The following is a 23253-nucleotide window of genomic DNA, read 5'->3' on the forward strand; positions in this document are numbered from 1 at the left end:
TGGCTGACGGCCTGACACGCTATTCTAAATGCTGCGTGAGATAATTATATACACGGTGATCACACGAATACACAGCACAAATTATCATTTAGTCATGTAGTTTTGAAATATAGTCGGAGAGCAGACACATAGAGAGAGATGGCATTGAAAATGGAGGCGCGGAAGAGATTTAGAAGCGCATGCGCTCTCTAGATGCCGACGCGTGTGCCTGGCTTGCTGACTAGTACGCTCACTGCTGGAGTGTTCTTACGTGCAGCCACTCGGGCGCAGACACATCAAACAACGGCAAAACGTTGTCGTTGGCACAGTTGCCATTGGCGCTGCCAGGCGTAGTCAGCACTTTGCCCCTTTTAGTGTTCCGGCCTGAAATGACAATTATGGGCCGTATGAGCCGCAACACGCGAGACAGCAGCTCCCCGTTGGAGGCCGCGTACCGGAGGATATGCCTAATTTTCGGTGCTCCAACGTTCCATAGATCGAGAGCTGATCTTTCTCTCTTGAAAAGTGCCACGGAAGGACAATTACATAGCGCGGTGGCAACTCTTCACTTAATCGAGTTGCCCGCTGAAGCTGCAACCGGGCTACGAGTGGACGACGCGTAGTCGGGAGCTCCGGATTGATTGCGATTAGCCCGTGTTATCTGTCCTACCGCTGCAAACTTTCAGTACGCGAGCGTTTCGTCATTGCGTACCCACCGGAATTGCAGCCGCCGTGGTCCGGATGCCGAGAGAGCTTTTGTCACTTATTCAGTGGGCTGTGAACCTTTAACGAAGGATGTGTGACACGTTGCTGGGAACTGGGATGCCACTGGTGTTGTGGTGGGATGCATCCACTGGCCGACGTTGACGTTACAGGCCAGCTGAAGAAGCTCAATGTTATCTCGGTCTAACTACGAGAGAAGACGCGTGTTTTTGCTTTTTGTTTTCAATTTACTTATAATGCTGTGAGCTAAAAGAAAACCAAGAAGCTTCGATTTTGCTTTATGCAGTGTATATTGCGTTTCACTGGACAAGGTGATTACACATTTGTTAAAGTGGATGGTGAGAAGTAGTACTGTTAGATTAGCTGAATACAAACCGTGCTACCGAGTAGTTCGCGGTATACAGCTTTACCCACGCATAACACAATTTTGTTTATGGCACAGTTCATTGTGCACGTACTGAACCTTTGCTAACTTTTGAACGCCGCGAAAATATTATTACAGAAAACAATATGTCAACGAATTGTCAGTGCGTCAATACGTATTGTGAATTTTTGTGGCGCTTACATGCTTCCTGATTTGGGAGAACGGTGACGTCGAACTTAGTTTTATTTAGGGAATATCTTTAGTCTAAATTGTTTCGTACGCAGAGCCTGGATTTCAACAAAATTCATTTTCGAGAACTGATCTGAAGTTCATGCAGAAGCACTCCGTTAGCGGTTAGCGGCAAGGAATGGCTATCGGATGAGCCATTGTCCATGCGTACAACAAGAGGGCGACGCCAAGCCTGATGCTGGCCAGAATCGAGGAAGGTTTCTACTCTCCTCGAGCAGCCCGCCCGCGGGCGTTGCCAATGCTGCTTCATTCTTCACGGCCGGGCAGCAAGCTCGATGTACACGGAGCGATGAAAACAGACGCGTTTTGTTGGTGGAACAAGGGCCGCGAGTCCTGCACGCCGTATATTTAACTACAAGTTTAGTATTCGACGCTCTGGAGGGTTAATGGAGTCACAGTCATCCAATTTATGGTGTACTTCGCTGCAGCCAAGTTTTGCTTGTACAGGGGAGCTGTAATCGGACTTTCCGTCAACCTGGGTGCTAGTACTACTGGCCTACATAACATGTGAGTCACAGAAGGAGTCATGTATAAAGCAAACCTGCCGTGGTAGCTCCGTGGATAGGCGTTGTGTTGCTCAGCACGAGGTCGGGGGTTCGAACCTGGTCTCGATAGCCGCTTTCCAATGGAGGCGAAATGCAAAAAAAAAAAAAAAACGCCGGTGTGCCGTGCATTGGGTGCACGTTAAAGAACTCCATGGTGGTGATAATTAATCCGGAGCCCCCCATATCGGCATCCCTCATAACCCACTGTGGCAGTTTAGGGACGTTAAACCCCACTTTGTTTATTATCTTTAAGGGAGGTAGTATGACCTATTCGTACGATGTAGGTAAATTCAACTTTTTTTGGGTGTGTAGTTGGTATGTTTTGTGACATGTAGCGAGACAGGAAAAGCCCCGGTGTCCGTTACTCAGCAAGTTATGTTATCGGGTTAAGGTCCCGCCATTGTTTAGTTTTACTTGTAACAAGCCTATCTTAAGCTTCAACCATGGAGGTGACGCGTAAGGCAAAATTAACGACGAATGCACCTCGTCCTATTTTATCGATGTTTCACTCCCCTTTTGAATAACTTTCTCACTCATTCCTCCAATGCTGCTGTGATAGCGAACCAAGAACGAAATCTAATTCTATTTCCCGGCCCCTTCGTGTTCATCGTAAAGGCTGCAGATACAGGCCTCGAAAATCCTGTTAACGACGCTAAGGCACGTGGCTTTATACGATTCTATTACCTTTCAACATATACGGTCAACTCTATGCCGCTGCCGTTTGGTATTACCGCCACGCGTAAGCTGATAGACAGAGCGTCGCACAACAGAATAAACAGCACAGGGGCCACACGGCAATGACTGTCACGGTAGCGTTTGAATGGTAGCAGCATGGCGGTAATTTCCGAATGACGTCAGCACTAGCGTATGAAGCCGAAGCTCATGATCACTCATGGCCCATTTCACTACTGCGAAACTTGGAATGTCGCTTAACAAAGTAACTAACCTTTATCTTGACAACAAGCGCGCTCCTATAGTGTTCGTGAAGCCGTAATAACGGTAACAAAGTCCTTTGTTCATTTAATACAACCCTATTGTCCTTTTACACGACCATCATGAGTGCTCTGAGAGTGCCGCTTTCAAACGACTAGTTGAATGTGCCATCAGACCCCAATGATTGCACTCCGTACCTGCGACTCGCCAAAGACGCGAACGGTTAGCGCACGAGGGAGTGCCGGTAAAGATAAAAGGCCACGTGCTGGTGTTGTTACAACACTTATGAAGTCAGCAAAATGGTACAGTCCTTGTGAAAAGTTTAGAAGCCCTTTCGATTTAGTGGCCAAATTAGTCTCGGGGCCACCTCGCATGCTTAGAACTCCGAAGTTGAGCAGGGAAGAGAACACTGTCCCTCTCAACCTCTGGGACACTGGAGTAACGAGAGTTCACGGGGCGCTTCAGTGCAGGGCCCCGCCGAAAGGTGCGCCCACACAAGCACTGCCTCCGACTCATGTTCCCACTCAGGCGGTTCACAAGTAAATTACTTCTGAACCACCTTGGTGGCAGATTCTTTCCCGCGATGCACCAATTCATGTTGTGGTACACCTTTTAAACAAGCCGAGGCGTTCTCCTTCGTTGTCACTCACCCAAGCAAAAAAAAAAAAAATGTATCCGCGGAGTGACTGACCCGTGGAGCTGTGACTCCGTGCCTGTTCGTGTTCTGGCACGGAATGTGTGTTCTTATGCCAGCCAGTAGTAGCATTTAGAAAAAATAATCTGTGAGAGCAGCACCGAAAATCCCGGAGTGTCAAAAGGACAGGATGCGGCGAACTTCCGCCGCTCGACTTCTTTTGCCTCTTCTTCTCTGCTTCTTATTTCGTTCTTTCTCTGTGCATTACTTTTTGGCCGGAAGGACTGAACACGGAAGGGTAAACGAGACACGCAGGGCCAGGCATGCGCCGCGTGCAAGGTTGCCGGGGCGCTCGGGGACGTTACGTTGAAGAGAGGAAAAATAGGAATAGAAAAAGAAAAGAGTGCAACCCTTTGAAGCGTTTTTTTTTCTTCTTTTTCTTCTTTTGCCGAAATCAACCGCAGAAAATGCGACCTCTCGAGATGAATGTGTATAACGCGCCTTCACTTCTCAGTTGAAAAAAATAAAGAGAAGTACGGTATCTCATTTTTCTCCTTTCGTTTGCTTTCTTTTTTATATTCTTCTTAAAAGCAGCCTAATGGAGAGAGAAAGACGGGTTCCGCAAAATTGGCCAACAGAGCGTGCAGCTCTGCAGCCCGGACAGCTGCTTTGCAGCAGCTGTCCGTGCGGTCGCTCTATCGTGGAGAAGCGGCGAGAAGAGGAGAAGAATAAAGTGCTACTCGTGAACTCAGAATTGCATAACCTTGAGTACTATGGCAGAGCAAAATGGAAACGATCACGAATAAGAACGTCGTATACGGAATCTCGATTGAAGCACGAATTGATGAAGGCTGCTCTGCGGCTTCTCACCGTAAATGTGCATATGGCGTGTCCCGGCTCAATTTCTGCAGTGTGGGTTTGTTTCCACGCTTTTTTCACCTTCTCAAGTGGGGCGCGCCAGGAGGTAGGAAGTGTGAGGGGGAGGGGGGGCATTATTTACGCTTATCTTTGTTCCTATTTTTCTGCTTGGTATGCCTCCTTTAGTGTCATCGGAATACTAATTGCTTCGCACGCCCCCATAACACAGTTCTCATATTATCTCTCTCTCTCTCTCTTTTTTTTTCTCTCTCTCTCTCTCTGGAGAACATTTGTTACCCTTCTTGTTCCTTTCGGGTGCAGAAGCGCAACTTGCAGCTTCACACAGTTCCGCTGGTGCATTGTCTATCATGTGTTCCCACACGGACACTATAAACGGCGGAAGTCAGGTTCCGAAGAAATGCGTGGCCTATAAACTCTCGTATGCTAAGTGATCGCATCAAGGCTGCCAAAGTCGAGGCCATCGATGCGCAGTGGGCGAGGGTTGCTTATCCTAGAAAGCGCATCGTCTCAGGTCTCCCCTCACGCAGTTGCGAATGTACTGGCGTCCAGAGGCGAGCTTCTACGGCACGTGCAACGCCTGCGATGCTCCGTCGCTCGTGTCTGACCAAGCATTCTGAGGCACCTCTCCGTCTTGCTCGCAATCCTTGACGGCCTGGAACCCAGTGGATAATGTGCGTGCATAAATGGATGTTGCACGCATGTACTACATTCGCAACTTCGTGCATGCGTGTAATGGCAGGTCGCTATCTTGGACGTCTGTACGGGCGCCTTAGGTGTATCTTAGGATGATAAGCGAGTCATATTTATCTGTTTTTTCCGCTACGACAAGGATTATAACCAGCGATTCGGCGTTTCCAGGCGTTGAAACGTTAAAATCCACTGCACTACGTACCATGTACTGCTGGTTTGCTGTCATTGGCCTTTCGGCATTATGACTGGCGTCTGTGTTATATAAGTTTTGGCTGTCATTGTCGACGTTTTTTTTGTATTATTATTTTTTTTTGCATGTGCGTTTGTGAACATGCTCTAGTTTCCCGCATAATAAAGGAAGATCGATAGCGATGGTTTTAACGTTCAACGATGGCACATAAAGGAAAAGACTTCGAAAGGCTTAGAAAACCAAATAGCGTTTCAAAACGTTTCTAAGACAGCCTTTCACATCGACATTCTCCTTACATGCGAGAAACAGTGGCCACTGCGTTGATATTTCAAATATTTATTTTCTCTCCTTCTTTCACGAAATGAAGATAAAACGCTTCGAGTCTCTGAGTCATCCTCCCTACGTCCTCAGGAAAGGCATGCATTACGGATCAATCAATATTAGGCAGTGTATTAGCGGTGCTGTTGAGGCAGGCGCGCATATATTTCTCGACGGGAGACGGCATAGAGAGCCCACCATTACGAGCGTGGGTCCACAACGGCCAGTACAGGAGCCGTCTCATAGAAGCAAAATAGTTGCAAAAAAAAAAGTCGTAAGCGCGATCAAACCAATCAAGTTCGAATGGGCAAAGCAGCACGAGCGCGTGCCTGCTGCAGGAAGTGCGCGTACGTGTTCTGTCCGGCGGGCTACCGAGAGAGGCAGGTCGAGTCTGTCCCGCTTGCCGGCTGTTTTTTATTTTACCAAAACGCGCAGCTCACGTCCCTCGACGCACGTTCGCAAATCTGCAAGCCTCAGCACCCGTGTTCCGCATTTGCTACTATACAATGCGCGTATATCGCGCCCGCGTTGTGCTTACACGCCCAAATGGCTGTCGAAGAATAGGAACGTGCACCGGCGGTTTTTATGTGTCCGGAAGCAAGGGGTCTTATGAGTGGCATCATTAAGTAGTCGTATTAAAGGGGATGAGGACGATCGCCGCGAACACTAGGTTGCGCTGGCGCATTTCGTGGCGTTCGGAAGGGTCCACTGCTCAGGTTTTTCTTGACTCACTGCATCAATGAGCGCAATGCGTGAGAGCATCGCCCGTAAATAACATGCGGAACCGGCTTGACGCAAGCAATACAGCATAGGCGCTGCTGGCACAGGTCTAGCAGGATGTCACCTTTGGCAGTTTGATAATTACCGTTTTTGTTACAAGTGGCGTTGCAACTTGCGAGCCGTGCTTCTTGTACACGTTTTTTGCCTGTGCCCCGTTCGTAACGCGCTTTTGCAAGTTTATCACGCGCCTAACGAGAAAGAGAGAGAGAGAGAGAAATTATGCATAGAAAGGCAGAGAGCTTAACCAGAGGTAGTTCCAATTGGCTACCTACATGGTGGGAAGGTGTAGCGGGGGGGGGGGGGGGGATAGAGAAAGAGAGCGAAAGGGGGGAGAGACAGAGGCGCCTGTGGGCTCGGCATAATGTCCATATAGCCAATCTTTGTTGATAACGCCGCGCTTGTCGATTCTTCTTTTCAATGTTGCCGTCGCTCTTGCTATACCCTACAGACTCGTGTAAGGGCCGCACATTTTTTTCACAATTTTGACGAGGTGCGGCCCTTACACGGTACCGCACCTTTTGGTCAAAATGGTGCCAGCGTAGCTGGCGACATGTGCGTATCCCGGATCCCCGGATGTACCATTGCATCAGAGCTGCGTACATGATTACCACGCAGCTCTCGCCATCTAGCAGCGACACACGGAATCACGCAGCGCGCAAAAATTCACCGGAGCGTGCGCGCGGCATCGGGGCACTGAACGCGATCGCTTCTCCGTTGTAATTTTCTTTCCCAAATTTTAGGCTGCCAAATTGGGGATGCGGCCCTTACCCGGGTGCGGCCCTTACACTAGTCTATACGGTAGTTACCTGCTTTTTTACGAATGTGATTCACCGAAACTCAGGTTATATGTTAGAATAGCTCGGCACTTCTCTATACACAGGCGAGTAATCGCGTTGTGTATGTCCGTGAGTGAAAATTTAGCTCTAATCACGCATGAGTACAAAACTTTGTGTGCTTAGAACGGAGAAGAAATTGGACGCTGTGGAAGCTGCAGATACTAAAGTGCGGGAGTGTATATGCTAGCGCTTGCCCGTACCAGTCCTATTCAGTCGTCCTCTGATATCACCGACCGGTCAGGTAACCATGTATGGTAAGCGCTAATCACCAAATGTTAATGTTCTTGCGGCCGAGGGTTATCGCTCGCTGTGTGCGCGTTCGCTTCAGCGAGATGCATAAACCGCATTATTCTGCGGCATTCTTCTCCAGGCACGCGCCCGCCCCAGATGGCGTGGATAACCTTCCCGCGCGACTCGAAGGTCAACGCGAGCAGCCAAAGATCGCCCTCGCGCATATCAGCCAGCGGTGGACGCGGCGTCGATCGGCGTCGATCGACGCGGGGGCGTTTCCACGTCGCTCGGCACATGCGCAGTGCACGCGTGCGCCAGCAGGTCAAGCCGCTATGTCATGTAGGTCGAACTGCCGCCATGAATCCACAACTTTTTCACTCTTTTTTTTCTTCCGTCCGTGCTTGTACAAGCCGCGCGGCTCCGCGGGAATTTCGGCGCAGCGACCTGTTGCCCGAGCTGTTCTCATCAGGTCTGCCGGCGCACGTTGTGCGGCTGTAAATACGGCAGCAGGTGCGTGTCCTCTGCTGCATATATATACGCGCGCCACCTTGCCAACAGGGTCAGGCGAAGGCCGCTCACCGGCAGCTCGCGCTGCAGTCGTGGGCCGTTTGACCCGGGCTGCCACGGGAAAGGCTCCTCCTCCTCGAGCGTTCCTGTAGGAAAGGGGGGTGGGAAGGGGGAGGCACGGTTAAACAGCCAAATTCTTGCGATGGCCCCCACGCACGCGCCACGTAACGGCAGCCATGGCCCGAAGGAGGGACCGGCGCCCTGGCAGTTTGTCTTCGCGCCGGTCCCTGTAAAGCGAGCTCGGCTATTTGGCCCGCGTGCTGCGTCACGGATCTCGAATGTAACCTGCGTGACATCAGTGTATATCTTCCTCGAAGAAGGGAGCCGCGCCTTTATCGCCGCCCAGATGGAAGCGAAATATTATTCCTCGCGGTAAGCCAAAACCAAGAAATAAATAATAAAAAAAGGAATAGCTGACGGCTTATTTACCAAGATGACCGATCTCGCGCCGGTCCATTAGGTGCGCGCGCGGAGAATAAATCCGCGAGCACAACTCGTCCGATCGCATGCTTCCCATGCTATACGGGGCGGCATCGGACAGCACGAGAGGAAGGAACCCCAACCACTGACAGGCCCAGCGATGTGTGCGTATAGCCAGAAGCAAAGATTGAGCACGCCAGATCGCAAGCGTCAGCCATGTAGCGGATACACCGGCGTGTATAAAATAACCGTTACACGTTCTGCTGCACTGCGTCGCATTTACGTCCTGCACGCACGCGCGCACGCGGGATGATCTTGAATCAGAGCACGGAACTCTTTTTAGATCAAGCCGATTGCAACAACACCGGTCTATCTGTCGTATTCCGCCGAATATAGGCTTCACGTTTTAAAGTAAATAGAACGGTAGACGCTTAATTGTCGGCTTAAAATGTGACAATTTAAGGATTTTCGGATTATCCATGCGTTTATCATACGTGCTGGATTTCTCACAGGTGTTTGATGCCACAGGCGCATATGTGTTTTTGTTCGTTGTATATGGCGAACAAACCTAAAACTTTATATTCTTCTAAAATACGTCCAAAACCTGGCAACACTTTGAAACTCAAAATTACCGCTTATATGAGGTGTCCCGCGTAACTTCAGACAAACTGTAGATATATGCAAATGCTGGACTGGACAGTACCAAGTTAATGTTGTTTGCCGTCGCTTGGAGATGCTCAGATTATTTCTTGCATTCCACCTAATTAGATTATTAGTCTCAATCAATTAGGAAACTTCTCAAATATCATAAATAGATGAAAAGGGTCAATGAGAGAATCGCAGAGCAACATGAAAAACTCCCGATACACCTTTCTGTTGCTCAACACGAACTGCATAAAAATGTTTTTCCGAGCGTGAAAGAAGCCCGCGAATGCTTGCGAAGTTCCTCCAGCGACCAGTCGCGCGGCAATTTTTCAGTTACATAATCACTTTTGATTCGATTCTTATTACATATACTGATATGTTGCGAACTTGAACAACACATTTTTTTTTTTAGTACCACGGTTAGATGCCAGAAGCGAGATATGGACAAAGAAACCATCTCCTCATGTTTGCTGTAGTAAAGACTGCATTTGATGATACGTCCTCAATTTTTATGCCACCTCGCGGTATTTGGAACGTACTTCACAGTCGCTTTTCGTCGTTTGCAATGATACAGCCGTTTAGCTCGAATTGCTGACGACTTCCTCGAAAGCTGATGTAAACAATATGATTAAACCACGTCCCTACAGTTCTGCATGCATCTGACTTCATCATCCTGGTCGTAAACGTTGTGTAATTACTTCATAGTTTCTTTTGATGGCAACTGAAAGCGACGTGCAATAATAATGTATATTTAGGGGTCTCAGGAGGATATAGAGCAACGACAAAAAAATAAAAAGAAAACGTCGAGTGCGTTGGCTCACTCTGATCATAGCGGCATAAATGTGAAAGTTGTATGACGTTCTGCTTGTACAATGTTTTCTGACAAGAAATGAACTCGATTGCTAAATCTAAAATAGCAGGGATTGTACATCCGTATAGGAAAACGGCACCGGTACCATACGCCGCCGTATACCCGCCATGGTTGCTCAGTGGCTATGGTGTTGGGCTGCTGAGCACGAGGTCGCGGGACCGAACCCCGGCCACGGCGGCCGCATTTCGATGGCGGCGAAATGCGAAAACGCCCGTGTACTTAGATTTAGGTGCACGTTAAAGAACCCCAGGTGGTCGAAATTTCCGGAGTCCTCCACTACGGCGTGCCTCATAATCAGAAAGTGGTTTTGGCACGTAAAACCCTATGATTAAAAAAAAATCATTCGGCGCCGTCATCTACGTGTGTGTGCGCACAGACGAGGACCGCGAAGACACGGGTCGCTTACACTCAGGCTCTATCGCCTTAGAAGGTGAAGGGCGACACGGTCTTCGGCACGAAGAAGGAAACTCGTATGTAATCCGCAGCTACCGAGTCGTGCTATTAGTATGCGCGAAGGCGTGCGCTTTCAAAAGTCAATTTAGCTCCACGATGTTTTCTTTATTTTCGAATCCATAAAGGCGTCGAAATACGCCGTCGTATCTTAGAGCGAAGCACTCCCATGCGCGTGATGCAAATGTGGGCTACGCTGCAAGAATTTCGGCAAGCAGAGGATATCAGCCACGCTCCTTCCTGTTAATAGTCGCACAGTGGATTATTGACCCGCGGTTAGCGACAAAAGAGATCTCAATTCTGACTGAGCGCGCGTGACCAGGCAACTCGGACGCAACATACGATTAGGCACTTCTTGCGTACCATATGGTTTGGCTGCCGGCAAACCTATTCTATTAAGAATTTATCTACACACGCGATGAGTCGGAAAACTCATCACCTCTACGCAGCGCATATATGTTGTTCTCCTTGAAATGGAAATATCAATGACTTTTTCTAGTCGGACGTCACCATCCGGCCATGTTAAATGGCATGTCCGACACGCTGTCGGGTTCCACGAATGAAGGGATGCGTGCTACGGGGGCGGGCCGTTATTTAATCAACCATGAAAACAGATTAACATTCTGACGCTTTTTCCCCCTCTCTTACAGCAACATATTTCACATGAAATATACTTTACGTACTGTTTGTATGAGCGAGTACGCCGTAAAGCACCACAGTTCGTGCAATGCCGGAACGCTGAACGTGAAATAAAAACAAAGAAATGTTGCCGGTGTACTTTACTATACACGATAGCTTCCAGCAACAATACGTGCCGCGAGCATGGATTGACGGGCAAGGCTAATTAGGCGCTTCAGTGTTACATTCTTTGCAATGAACTGTATAGTGCACACAGATTGCAAATTGCTGCAGCCTACCCTATAACGTTATGAGCAGTCGTAGCAAGAATAATCCAGATGTTCGCTTGGATCATAGTGCTTGCCTTTTTTACTGAAACTTGAACAAGGCGCGCCTACGTCGTCTTGAGTGACAACCCCTTAAATGAAATGGGAAACCTTAACCTCACAGTAGAAGATTTCATAATGTCATGTTTGCAAAATAAGCGCGTCTTTCTTGCGGATACCGTCACCATTAAGACCAAAGACATGAAAGGCTTAAAAGTTTGTTTTCACAGGTTGTCGGGGATATATTTCAAATTTAGAAGGCCAGTTGGGCCGGAATTCGTGAGTCTCTATTCTCTCTGCACACGTTAATGTAATGTTCTCTATACGAGACGACGGGCTGGTGATCGTTGTGCCAGGCTATGCTGGAAAGCCCCATTGTGCATTGCAGTAAGTGTGTGCTGTATGCACATTGTGGCATTCCGGACACCACATTATATCGTAGGTTTGCGCAAAGGACGCACATTATAATGTAGAGGAAGCAGCAAACATTTGTCGCACGTTTCAATTTATAGTATAGGCAAGCTGGTCCCATGCTGCGGCTTTCGAATATGTTCTGAGAATACACGTAATTTATTTTGTCTCTGTTTCTCACGTTATATACAGGACTATTGGTTCCAGCACACCATTAGTGCGTCGGCTGCTGCGAAAAAAAAGAATTAACACGATCCATTTACGTGAATGCAATGTGTGCGTCCGATTCCGTTACGTGGATGGCGAGTGAGCCTGGCTTTATTTTTGTTGCGCAGGTGTGGGCCAAGGAGATCGACAAGGCGCAGGACCTGCAGCAGGAAGAGACGGCGCACATCCCGGCCGAGCATCGCGGAGGTGGTGGCTACGAGCCTCCCGAGCCGCCGCAGCAGCGGCCGCACCACGAGGCGTCAGCTGGTCACGTTGCCGCCGTGCCTGTCATACCGATCCACGACCACCACGGCGACCACCACGGCGACCACCACGGTGACCACCACGCGGTGGCGGCCGTGGGGCCGCAGGATCCGGGCGATCCGTGGCCCCTGGGCCGGCCCGACATGCCACAGATCAAGAGTCTCAATGTCAAGTGCGAGAAGAATCACATGAAGGTGTTCCTCGAGTTCGACCGGCCATTCCACGGAATGATCTTCAGCAAAGGCCACTACAGCGACCCCAAGTGTGTGCACCTGCCGCCGAACACGGGACACATCGCCGTCAACTTCGACATCTTCCTGGGCAGCTGCGGCATGTCGAGCAGCCAGCAGGGTGGCTACGACAACCTCGGCAGCGGCGTGTTCATCGAAGACACCATCATCGTCCAGTACGACCCGCAGGTCCAAGAGATCTGGGATCAGGCACGCCGGCTACGTTGCACGTGGTACGACTTCTACGAGAAGGCTGTCACTTTTCGTCCCTTCAACGTCGACATGCTGGACGCAGTGACTGCCAACTTTCTTGGAGACAACATCCAGTGCTGGATGCAGATCCAGGTGGGCAAAGGACCCTGGGCCAGCGAGGTTGCCGGCATCGTCAAAATCGGCCAGACCATGACCATGGTTCTGGCCATCAAGGACGACGAGAACAAGTTCGACATGCTTGTGCGCAACTGCATTGCACACGATGGTAAGCACCAGCCCATCGTGCTGGTCGACGAATACGGATGCGTAGCACGCCCAAAGATCATGAGCCGCTTCCAGAAGATCAAAAATTTCGGTGCCTCGGCGTCGGTCGTGTCATACGCCTACTTCCAGGCCTTCAAGTTCCCGGACTCGATGAATGTGCACTTCCAGTGTGTCATCCAGGTGTGCCGCTACGAGTGTCCCGAGCCCAAATGCGACGGCGACGCGGCACTGGGCGGCCACTACTTGCCGGCACCGCGCGACCCCTCGTCGGCGTACTCGGAGCAGAAGGCGCACTTCGTCAAGCCGTCCGAGTCGCAAAAGCAGACCGTCTCCGTGACCAAGAAACAAGGCGCCGTCACTGTGTCGACGGACCCGCCCAAGGAGAATTCGCCTCCCGTCTTTTACAACCGACAGGGCGAGCAGCTTCCCAGTGACAACGACGTGGTGCACTCGAACACGGGCTACGCGATCGCGCACACGGGCGGCATGCCGCGCTCGCACGACGCTCGCCGGCGCCGGCGAGAGGTTGGTGCCGACGCGACCGACATCCAGACGCAGAAGGTCATCCAGGTGGTGGCACCGGGTGACGTCGCCTTCAACCTGCCTACCGGAGACAACGACACCCTCGTCGACGTGTACAGCAGCCGCTCCGCCTCGGCCGACGGCAACATTTGCATCTCCCTCCCTGGCTTTGCTGCGGGTCTCATCGTGCTCTTGCTGCTGCTCATTGTATCCATGTTGGTCGCCTCGTTCCTCTTCGTGCGTGTGCGCCACATTGCGAACAGCAAAAACCACGATCAGATAATCTCCTACGACAGCCCCGAGTTCGTCAAGGTGGCCATCACACCACAGTGAAGACCTCATGCTCCTCACCAGCGCTGCGGTTCCTGCGTCTTCCCCGGATGCTCCTGCCTCCGCGCAAGCACGAGCGTGGAAGACGCAGGCGCAGCGTGAACGACGACGACAGGCCGTGGGGGATCGTGAGGCCTGTGACGTGAATTTCGGTGTGGCAATTGCCTTAAACTGAGTAGGAAGAGCAAAGAACAATGCGATAGAGCTGACTGATCTGCTGCGACAGTATCACTTGGCCAGTCGCATTTAGACTAACAAGGTCGAACATAGCGGCGAGGAATAGTCCCTCTTCTTGCCATTGCCTAACGTCACGTGACCCGCAGGCAAGCAGAGCCAGCCAAATAGTGCACGGAAAGGAACGCATATGAGGTCGCGGGAGTTTTATTATTTTTCCCCCTCTGCGGCGTCAAATGCCATACAGTCTTGAGAATATTATTTGCTTCGGGCATTCCTTTGGGAAGATACTTCATTGCAGGATGACAATCATCATTTCCTGTATACATTAATGCCCTCATCATCGCTCTTTGTTGCAGGTAGATAATGACACTCCAGAAGACTTCTTACCGAGGTTTTAATGGACATACGTGACCAAATTTCAGGAACAAATTTTTCAGAGCCTAGCCGCTGGCGCAGTCGCAAAATGAGGAGATGGGCCCTGGAAAGAAATGGCAGAGCCATTCGTAGTTTTCTGCAAACACAGCGTGCGATTAGCACTAAATCAGTGAGAGCGCCATAAAGAAATAACCACTTTCTAGAGCTTATAAAACAAATGGCAACGGCATATACCGTCGCCGAAGGTATGCGTCGTTAGCGCTGTTTTGTGCTCAGGTACGCAGGCAAATCGTTCTGGCTGTTCTGGAAACAGCATAGCTGCGCGCGGCATGTTCAAGACAACGGCTTCAGTTTTGCTGCTGCCAGATCTTCATGCATTCAGGAGAATATTAGTCATCCAGTGACGCGCACGCGCCGACGTATGTTTCCTCTTCTTTTTTTTTAAATATTCTTTTGTTGTATAGACGTCCGCTATGGCATGCAGTGTGCAACGCGATAGATTCGCAGCCTTGCCTGTCCGCGCTTCTTTTTTGTAACATATTTATTTCGTGTTGGCAATACCACCGTGCTATTTTGTTGTTGCAAGCGTACGCGTATATCCTGTTGTTGAAGTTGATGGACACTAATCGTCAGTAGTGTTGCACCGTGGGACCTGGACTCTTAGTTTTACGGCCTTCTTACTTGAATGCATTGTTCCTGAACGTGTGTGAGTGTCCTTGTTCAACGCTTTCTGTTCTTATTTCTTGCTCGGAGTTGTAAGCCGGCGGTATATACTGCAACTTCTTATTTTGTATGCTGAAAAAAAAAAGAGACCGCAAACACGGGGTTCTGTGTCCGCACTCTTAAGATGTAGCCGATTGGACCTTTAGGAGCACGGGTGCATGCAGTGCACGGTTAGCTTCCACCTGGCTCCAGCTACGGGACGAGAAGCGGGGCGACTATCACAGCTTTGAATGACAGAACATTCCACGGAACCACTGGAAGCGGGCTTGGAAGCCTTGTCATGCCGGAATCCTGCCAGGCATTGAAGTTTCAAGCACTGTCCAAGTGTGGTCTCCGCCCTCCATGTGTAACTAGGGGGCCGGTTGTTCTCAGTGAAACAAACACTTCAGGATGTCGGTTTTGTTTCGTCTCACGGGGCATTGTGTGTGTCTCTCTCTCTTGATGACTTTGTACTATAGAGATATACTGAATGCACTGTCCCAGTCACACTTGTTCAGAACGCTTTTGTTGCCCTCAAAGGGCTCGTAGAAGGTATAGGTACTGCACTTGGTGTGGACGTTTGCTATTATTTTTTTAAACACATGGCGAAGCCTTCTCTTCGCTGCTAACAACTGCTGGAAAAGTCTCGTGTTCCTACCTACTGACCGACAAGCAGGAATTGCGTGTCTTTAACAAGTGTGATAGGGACGACGGACGCAGAGTTTCCTTGCTAGGCGAAGAGGTGCGGGTACAGTCTTCGCGAAAGAACCGCGCAGCGCTTTTCCCGCTGTGTACCCAGTCACGTCGCCTTCTGTACAGCTCTTCATCATCTTCTTGTTCTCTCCCGCCTATCTGTCTGTCCATGTTGCACCATCCATTCAAACGCCCTGCAGTAGGAAGTTTTTACTCTGCTGTACTACGGAGCAAAACTGGGCTTGGTGGGAATGATGTTTACGTTCTTTTAATTTTTGTTTTTCTTTAAACTGTCGTATACATGCACTTCAAATGAATTTGCAAGGTTTGTAACATGCCTAGGTTGTCACTACGCCCAGTCACGCGCTGCTTTTCGCTACGAGCGTACAAAAAACCCGTAGCGTGTTAGCGCCATGATATGGTGACGAATGACCTTAATAAACATAGAAACAAATGACCGCTACGGCCTTTTTTTTCTTTTGTGCTCGAACGGGCATCCTGCTATTGAGGTTACTGTACAAGGCACAACTCCCAGTCTGACGGAGTTATGTCTTGAACTGCGCCTCAAGAAGTGTCCTACATCGTTAGAATCGCAAGTCCGTGATATGACGCGGTAATAATTGTTGTCAAGCACATGTTAAAGAGTGCATATGAATGCAAGGAGGACTGTCGTTTCCTTGACATTTCACGCAGTATGTCTACTGTGTTTCGCATGATAATGTAATGCGCCTCTGCATTTGCGCTTTCTCTGTTCTTCGCAGTGCATCTTTGAGCAAATCTTACTTTCTTTATATTTTTGTGCACATTTCTGTGTGTGTGTGTGTATGCGAAGATGAAAGCCGCTAACTGCTCTTTTGATGTGACATCTTTATTTCACGCTTGCGTTAGCGTATTTCACTCTCATCTGAAGGGCTTAAACCAACGCAAGCGTCAGGTGCTTCACCCTTCTCCACTCGCACACCGTGAGCGAGCGCTCTTTCAAAAGTTCTCCGGCTGCTGCGCTCCTCACGAGAGGAGTCCGGCTTGTAGGCCTCTTATTGCATCCCCTGCGTTACACAGTCCTGTATAGAGTGAGAACAGGAGCCCTCCCCTTGCGCAGCTTTGTATCGCTAGGGAGAACTACAGGAGCCCAACAACATAGCCCAGCAATACAGTCGCAGCCTCTGGAACACAGAAAGTATACTTTTCTCCTCGTAGAACACAACTCCTCGTAGGAGGACTTGTGTTCTCCTTGTGTATCTTAACCGGACTCTTCAACTCAAATCCGCTGCACCGCTTCGCTTCGCTCCGTCTAACGCAGCAGACGCAGTAAGAAAAGAAAAAGACAAAGGGAACTCAAGAGAGTACATTTTGTATATATACGCTTTTTCAGACATCCCCTCACGCCCTCCTTTCCGCGTTATATCCACCTTGCGTCCAGATTTGCTGCGCGCGTGTACACACGGAGCCGCAAGCGCGGCGTGGTTGCCGCCAGCGCGTCCGATGGATTGCATCCGCGCATCAAGGTGGCCGCACGCATTTTCGCCCGGCGGCCCCGTTTGCCTTCGGAAATGTGGGCTCGCGGAGGCGCGGACGCCGCGGCAGTGGATGAGAGCGTGCCCGAAAAAAGACGAGCCAGCAGAGCGTGCAGGCTGCCGCCGCGTGTGCTGCTCGCATGCGGGCTGCGCGGGACGACGTGCGGGTTAACGATGCGGAACGCTCATCCGCTTCGCTCCATGCGTTCCAATGGGCGAGTTTCGGGGCTAAAGAAGAGAACGGCCCCGATGAGACAAACACGCCAGACGGATGACGCCACTGTTTCTCTCCTCCTATCGTCTCTCTCTCTCTTCCCCCTCGTTCCCCAACTTTTCTCGATAACTTTACTTTTTTTTTGCGTCACTGTATCGGTACGCATACAGCGCCACCACCCCGCCCTCCTTCCTTCCACCAAGCCCCAGCAAACAACGCCGAAGCGTCGCCAGCGAGACGCCCTCGTTTAAGCGCAGTACACGTCAGGCGCGCGTGCGCCGATTGCGCGTGATTTGGGCGGGCGTGCATCGGATTTCACGGGCACTGGAACGTGCCACGGTGCTAGTGCGCGTGAATACTGCACGAGAAAAATGCGGCTCGCGAGGCACGGTTATAGAGACTCGCTGCTTTGAAGGCTGCGCCTTGAAGTCACTCAGCGCGTAGGCATGCGTATAGTACGCGAAGGTGCCCTTAATGAGTCTAAAAAGTGAGATATTACTCTATCTAAGCCCGTGCATGGACTCGGGGAATCGAAGTTAAGAAAGACGGGTGCAGTCGTCGCAGTTGGGATGGAAGAAGATGATAAATAATTGCAGCATGCGTGCAGCTTGGCGCCGCTATTCAAAATAGGAGAAAATATTTCCGTTTGCATTGAGGTGTTCTGTCTGCGAAGTGAATTGTAATAGCTGAGCAGGTGCGAGCGGACGATTCTGATGACGCACTTTTTAAGCGCTTAGTTCCCTGCTCGAAGGCTAACAATTTCAAGAATTCGCAGTGGCTGCAGAAAAAATGCGCCATTTGTATAGCGTGGATCAATGTCACAGCCACCATTGATCGCAGGCGACATCCAGAATAACCATGGCATCAAAATCTCAATGCGCCATCAGCGTTCCAAGAGCGGCCTCCCTTCGGCGGAATACTGGCATGCGAATCAGCACAGTACTCTGGGCAGGATAGCCACTGCAGGCGACGACCACGAAAGAAACTATCGCGAGAAGCGACGGCACGCGAAGCAAGGAGTTGCTTACTGGAGTGAAAATAAGTTATTAAGAAAAGCGGGATAATAAAAAAAGAGGCCACAGCTCGTTCAGCGGGTCATTTCAAGACTCACGAAATGCGCTAAGGAATTATATAACCAACCGGACTGCGTCGGCAAAAGATGGGGCAGGGAGGGGGGAGAGTGCCGCCATTATGTGCGCCGTGTACTCCGCACCGGACGAGCTGTGCCACGGGAAATGGAGCGCCTTCACCGCACTAAAGTAGAAAAGAAAACAATGGGGCAGGTTCGTCCTCGAGGCGGATGAATTGAATACGTTCCGGCATTCGAAATGGATGGAGAGCAGCTCCCAGGGGGGAGGGGGTAAGTACTGACGATGCGAGAAAAGAAACGTGCTGCCAAATATGCGCAGCGAGCGCGCGGAGGGCGAACGCGGGTCTGCACGGACAAAGGCCCACTCGTGCACCAGATGGTCGGCGCGTTGCGCGATCCGTGCGAAGAAGCGGCGTTGCTATTTTACGTGGCAGGAGGCACGCTTCTTTAGAAGTCTCATGGACGCTCCAGCCTTCAACCCTCTTACCACCGCCTTGTAAAAGAAAAAAAAAGAAGGAACCAAAATCTGTCTATGCAGTTGCTTTCTGTCCGTATACAGCATCGGGTAAAAAGAGCAAGAAATGTTTCAGTGGTTGCAAGCTGTGGATGACGCCGCCAGCAAGTGCCATTTTCTCGGCAGCCTCTCCTCCTGGGGCCTTCCTACGACCCGCTCTTCTTTCCCTGCGGGCCTTGTCTCTCTTTCTCTCCTGGTCTGGCGGGCACTTTACGAGGGCTAAACGATGTCGGCGTGCGCTCGCCCTTGGCATTGAGCAGCGCGACGACCGGTGGCCCACTCTCTAGTGCCGCTGCTGAGGCGGCCGTGGCCCACGGTCCTGGAGCGAGCGCGCGCGCAAATTGAAGGCTATACGGCAACCGAGTGACCCGGACTGCTCGCGCTGGCCAAGGCTGCAGCGGAGGATGAGAGAGCGCGCGGCCGCTCGGCGTGTACTACATACGCCGCGGAATTAGCTCCGAGCTCGCGGAGAAAGAGATGTCGGGCAAGCCTGCCTCTCCGATGAATCGAGCGCGCACTGGCTCGCCGCTGTCCTCGGTCTGCGCCGAACGTATCGGGGGCTTGAGGTTGCGCAAGTTGGCGCCGGCCATGTAGGGGGCGCGCATGTGCGTGTTTTTAAGGCGGATGACAACTTCCATCCGGTTATAAAACGGGAAGACAAGAACTGATGCTCGAAGCCACCAGTCGGCACTGGGCGGTGTTCCACGGTAAGTGCTTCCGGGCGCGACAAGGTTATTGCGACGACTCGACCTCCAGACAGATGGGTCGATTTCGCAGGTTCACGGTCTGCACTTGAGCTTCTCGGCAATGTACGGGCACACAGTGCACACAGTAAAATCATCGCGAAGCTGCTGAGTTTGCGCACGCTTCGGAAACACACGGTAAAGGAATTGCATTTAAGTGGGTTCCTAGTCATACTCGCATATTTGGAAATGAAGGAGTAGGTGAATTGGCGAATAGTGCACACAAGCGTTGAAAAGAATAGACCATTCAGCTCTTCACTCACGATGTTAGGAACACATTAACCATGCGAGAAAACCATCTGTAGCATGGTACGACGAAGGGGCTAGATGATTCATACTGTATAACTTAGCGAATGGACTGGTATTCTGTGTATATACGTCACGCGCCCACGAAATGTAGAATTGTAAACCGGGATAATTAGAACGTACGCGTTGTAGCGGCGCACACGATACAACACACGGAGAAAGAAAAATATATTATTTTCGTTTTCTTTTTGTTTGTGCCGATTCCTGTTGGCTGCTAAAGTGCCATGAAGTGTATAAACCTTCTTTCATCCGCTTTCGACTACACTAATCTATTTCCTTATAAAATTGATCATGGAAACTCAGCGCCGTGTGCCTGAGTACGGTGGACAAAGACGTGTCGTCTACATGCTGCTGGACTGCCCCCTTTATGCCCAACGAAGAAGGGAGCTTCAAACTTAGGGCACTGGGCAACAACCACTCTGGCACATGGGACAATATTTGACCATGCAAACTCATAAAAGTACATTCTTCATTACCACGAGATCCTTCTTTATTAGTACGGACTAGGTACCCAAAATATTAGGGAAGCTTTTATGCGGAGCAACTCGAATCACATATTATTGCTGCGTTATTCTTCTTATACTTGCGATAGCAAGTTATGATAGTTCGTGTTTGCGCGTGCTGAAGGGTTTCTCTTATTTTCATTATCATTATTTTTGAAACAAATTTCAATTTCCCCGAGAGGTGTAGTAGTATAGTAGCAGGAAGCTTGATGCTCCCAGCCTCTCCGGCTTTGCTGTAGGTGACCATAGCTATACCTGCCTCCGGGTGACGTATGCGTACCGTTATGCTTTCGTTCGTGCACAAGAGATACATGTTCTCGTCTCATTTCACAGAATGTGTGATCACGCGTTTGTTGCACGTGCGAGACACGCCTTGACTACAAAAAGTGACGAGGCAGTGCAAGTGATGTCAGCAGCTGCTTTCCTACAAGACGCCCTCAGGTTGTGTTTTGGCAATAAAACGTGCGAAAACAACGATTAAAGGACGGGGAATGATAAAACTGCAAAACAAACAGAAAAATAGAATTAAATTCATTGCCTCTCATGTTAAAAACAGTGATACTGCGATGGTTTGGTGAATGACTGAAATTCACACGGCTGAGTGACAGAGCCGAGAAAAATTGTACCAGCATAGCAAGCATAGCAAGCATTGACACTTTACAAACAAAAATAACCGGACACAAATATGATCTGAATGTAAACTTTGACATACAAAACAGCAACGGAAAACTGGCGACTTACACATGCGAACCGCCATGATGTGAACTGAGGCTTGGTACCGTTCAAGGAAACCAAAGCGAAAGTTTCGGCCGGGCGTTCTGAATGGTATGAACATACGTACTCGGAAGCAGCTTACGCAATGAAATGAAACTTACAGAGTGGCTCCCACACCCTTTTCTTAGTCCGCATATGCTAACTTCTGCGCGGTGTCGAGTGTGTCTGCGCATGTATAGCAAGCGCCTGTAAATCTGGCTTTTCCGCAATATGATATGTTCTGGGGAGAGGCCCGCTTCTGTGATTCCTTTCGTTTGCAAGCGATAGCTGTAATGTATTGGATTTACCCTCTTACGTGCGTGCGTGTTCGCGTGCGAGATCGAACGCGGGCATACTCGACTTCAAAACTCGGGCCTGACGGATCTCAAAACCAGGACATCGCGTGAGTGCATATTCTTAAAGGATCTAAGGGCGAATGAATATATAGCGCGCATGCAGGAAGGAAACACGCAGGACAGGTGCTACTTGAGTTACGAGTAGCAACTGTCCTGTGCCAACCAGCCCGGCAACGCTTGTATTAAAGGGACGCTAAGGAGTAACATTAAAATAAAACGTGTGAGTAAGTTATGCTTCTGCAATTACGAAGCGGCCAGTGATAGGAGGCTCGGTAAGCCGGGAAAGACGATGCCCCGTCAGCTCGACGTAACGCCGCAAATTTTGACATCGTCTGGCTCTGTATACTAGTGAACTGTTTATCGGTGAAGCACATCGCATCGCTCTAAAGTAATCAAAGACTCATTTCAGCAAGCGAGGCTTACATCCGTGACTTCATACAAGCATACGCATAACAGCTAGAGCTGAGGGTTCAGCGCAAAATCTCTTTAAAAAAGAATAGAGAGAGAGAGAGAGAGAGAGAGAGTTGAGGGAGAGAAAACGATCGTTTTTTTTTCTCCCAGTAATGATGATTTTTTTTCCCGCCAAGCGAATGATAGTAAGAGTTTTCAAATAATGCTTTACCAAGTCCAACTAGACTTATTGCTGGATTTTATAGTTTTCCTCGAGGGAAATATTGCTTCGCGACGCGGGGTGTTGTGCGCGCCGTATGCCGAACGCTGTTGGCATTTGAAGTGGACTTTATAGCATGGTGGTTTTGGTGGGACGAATGGGAAATACAGCCGACATGGCAAAAGCAGTGAGCACACGCACGCTTTTGCGGAGGCGAGCTCAGAGATTGTCTGGGAACACGAGACACGTACGTATCGACAACGATCAGGTAGGTGTCAAACGATGAGCAGTGTATCACATCCGGTAAGTCATTCGTGTAGATATTGACAGCCATGGCTGGTGGAAATTTTGATGGAATCCAAAGAATGAAAAATATTCCAGACACAGAGGTATCATAGTTCCTAAAAAAGAGCGTGTCATCTGAACCATTCTGGTCCCAGATAAGTTAGTTCTTTTTAAAAAAGAAAGGACACTAACCAGAAAAATAAATTAAGTTGTATTAGCAAGTTATCGCGAAAAGAGGAAACGGGCGCCGACCCAGGTGACTTGACTTTTTTTTTCTAACTAACGTTTCGGCCCTCACACGGGAGCTTTGTTCACAATGTTCGAGAGTGTGAACAAGGCTCTCGCGGCGGGTTGGGGGCGGGGCATGAACGTCAGTTTTTAAAAAAATTCGCCTTGGTTGACATCTGTTTCCCGTTTTCGCCATGATTCATCCCAACCAGACCAGATTGCGGCAGACCCTCGACTTCATCAGTAAGTTATGCTTCTATAATAGCAGAAAAGCCATGCCCTTACCTCGGTAGGAAGCTAGATAGGCCATGAAGATGCAGAAACGTGAAGACATATGTTGACACCACACTGATGTTTTGGCGCTAGCTCTCCTTGGCGTCATACGATTTGACAGCCACTGCTCGGAACCAGCTAGGCGCTTATCGATTATCAAGGATCGCCCATATCATTCCGAAGAAACGAAACCCTCTAGCTAACAAGTTCTAAAAAATTTTTTTCTGC

General features: G+C 49.8%; 1 protein-coding gene across 1 annotated transcript in view; it reads left to right on the plus strand.

The window, feature by feature from the left end:
* Nucleotides 1-16077, plus strand: part of LOC135899307 (uncharacterized) — a 69132-nt gene extending 53055 nt beyond the window's left edge. Inside the window, exon 3 of the mRNA XM_065428545.1 lies at nucleotides 11995-16077. Coding sequence (XP_065284617.1) covers nucleotides 11995-13692 — 1698 coding nt within the window. The 3' untranslated portion in view covers nucleotides 13693-16077. The remainder of the gene's footprint in view (nucleotides 1-11994) is intronic.
* The last annotated feature ends 7176 nt before the right edge of the window (nucleotides 16078-23253 follow it).

The sequence above is a fragment of the Dermacentor albipictus genome, chromosome 1 (genome assembly GCF_038994185.2).
Source record: "Dermacentor albipictus isolate Rhodes 1998 colony chromosome 1, USDA_Dalb.pri_finalv2, whole genome shotgun sequence".
NCBI classification, from domain to species: domain Eukaryota; kingdom Metazoa; phylum Arthropoda; class Arachnida; order Ixodida; family Ixodidae; genus Dermacentor; species Dermacentor albipictus.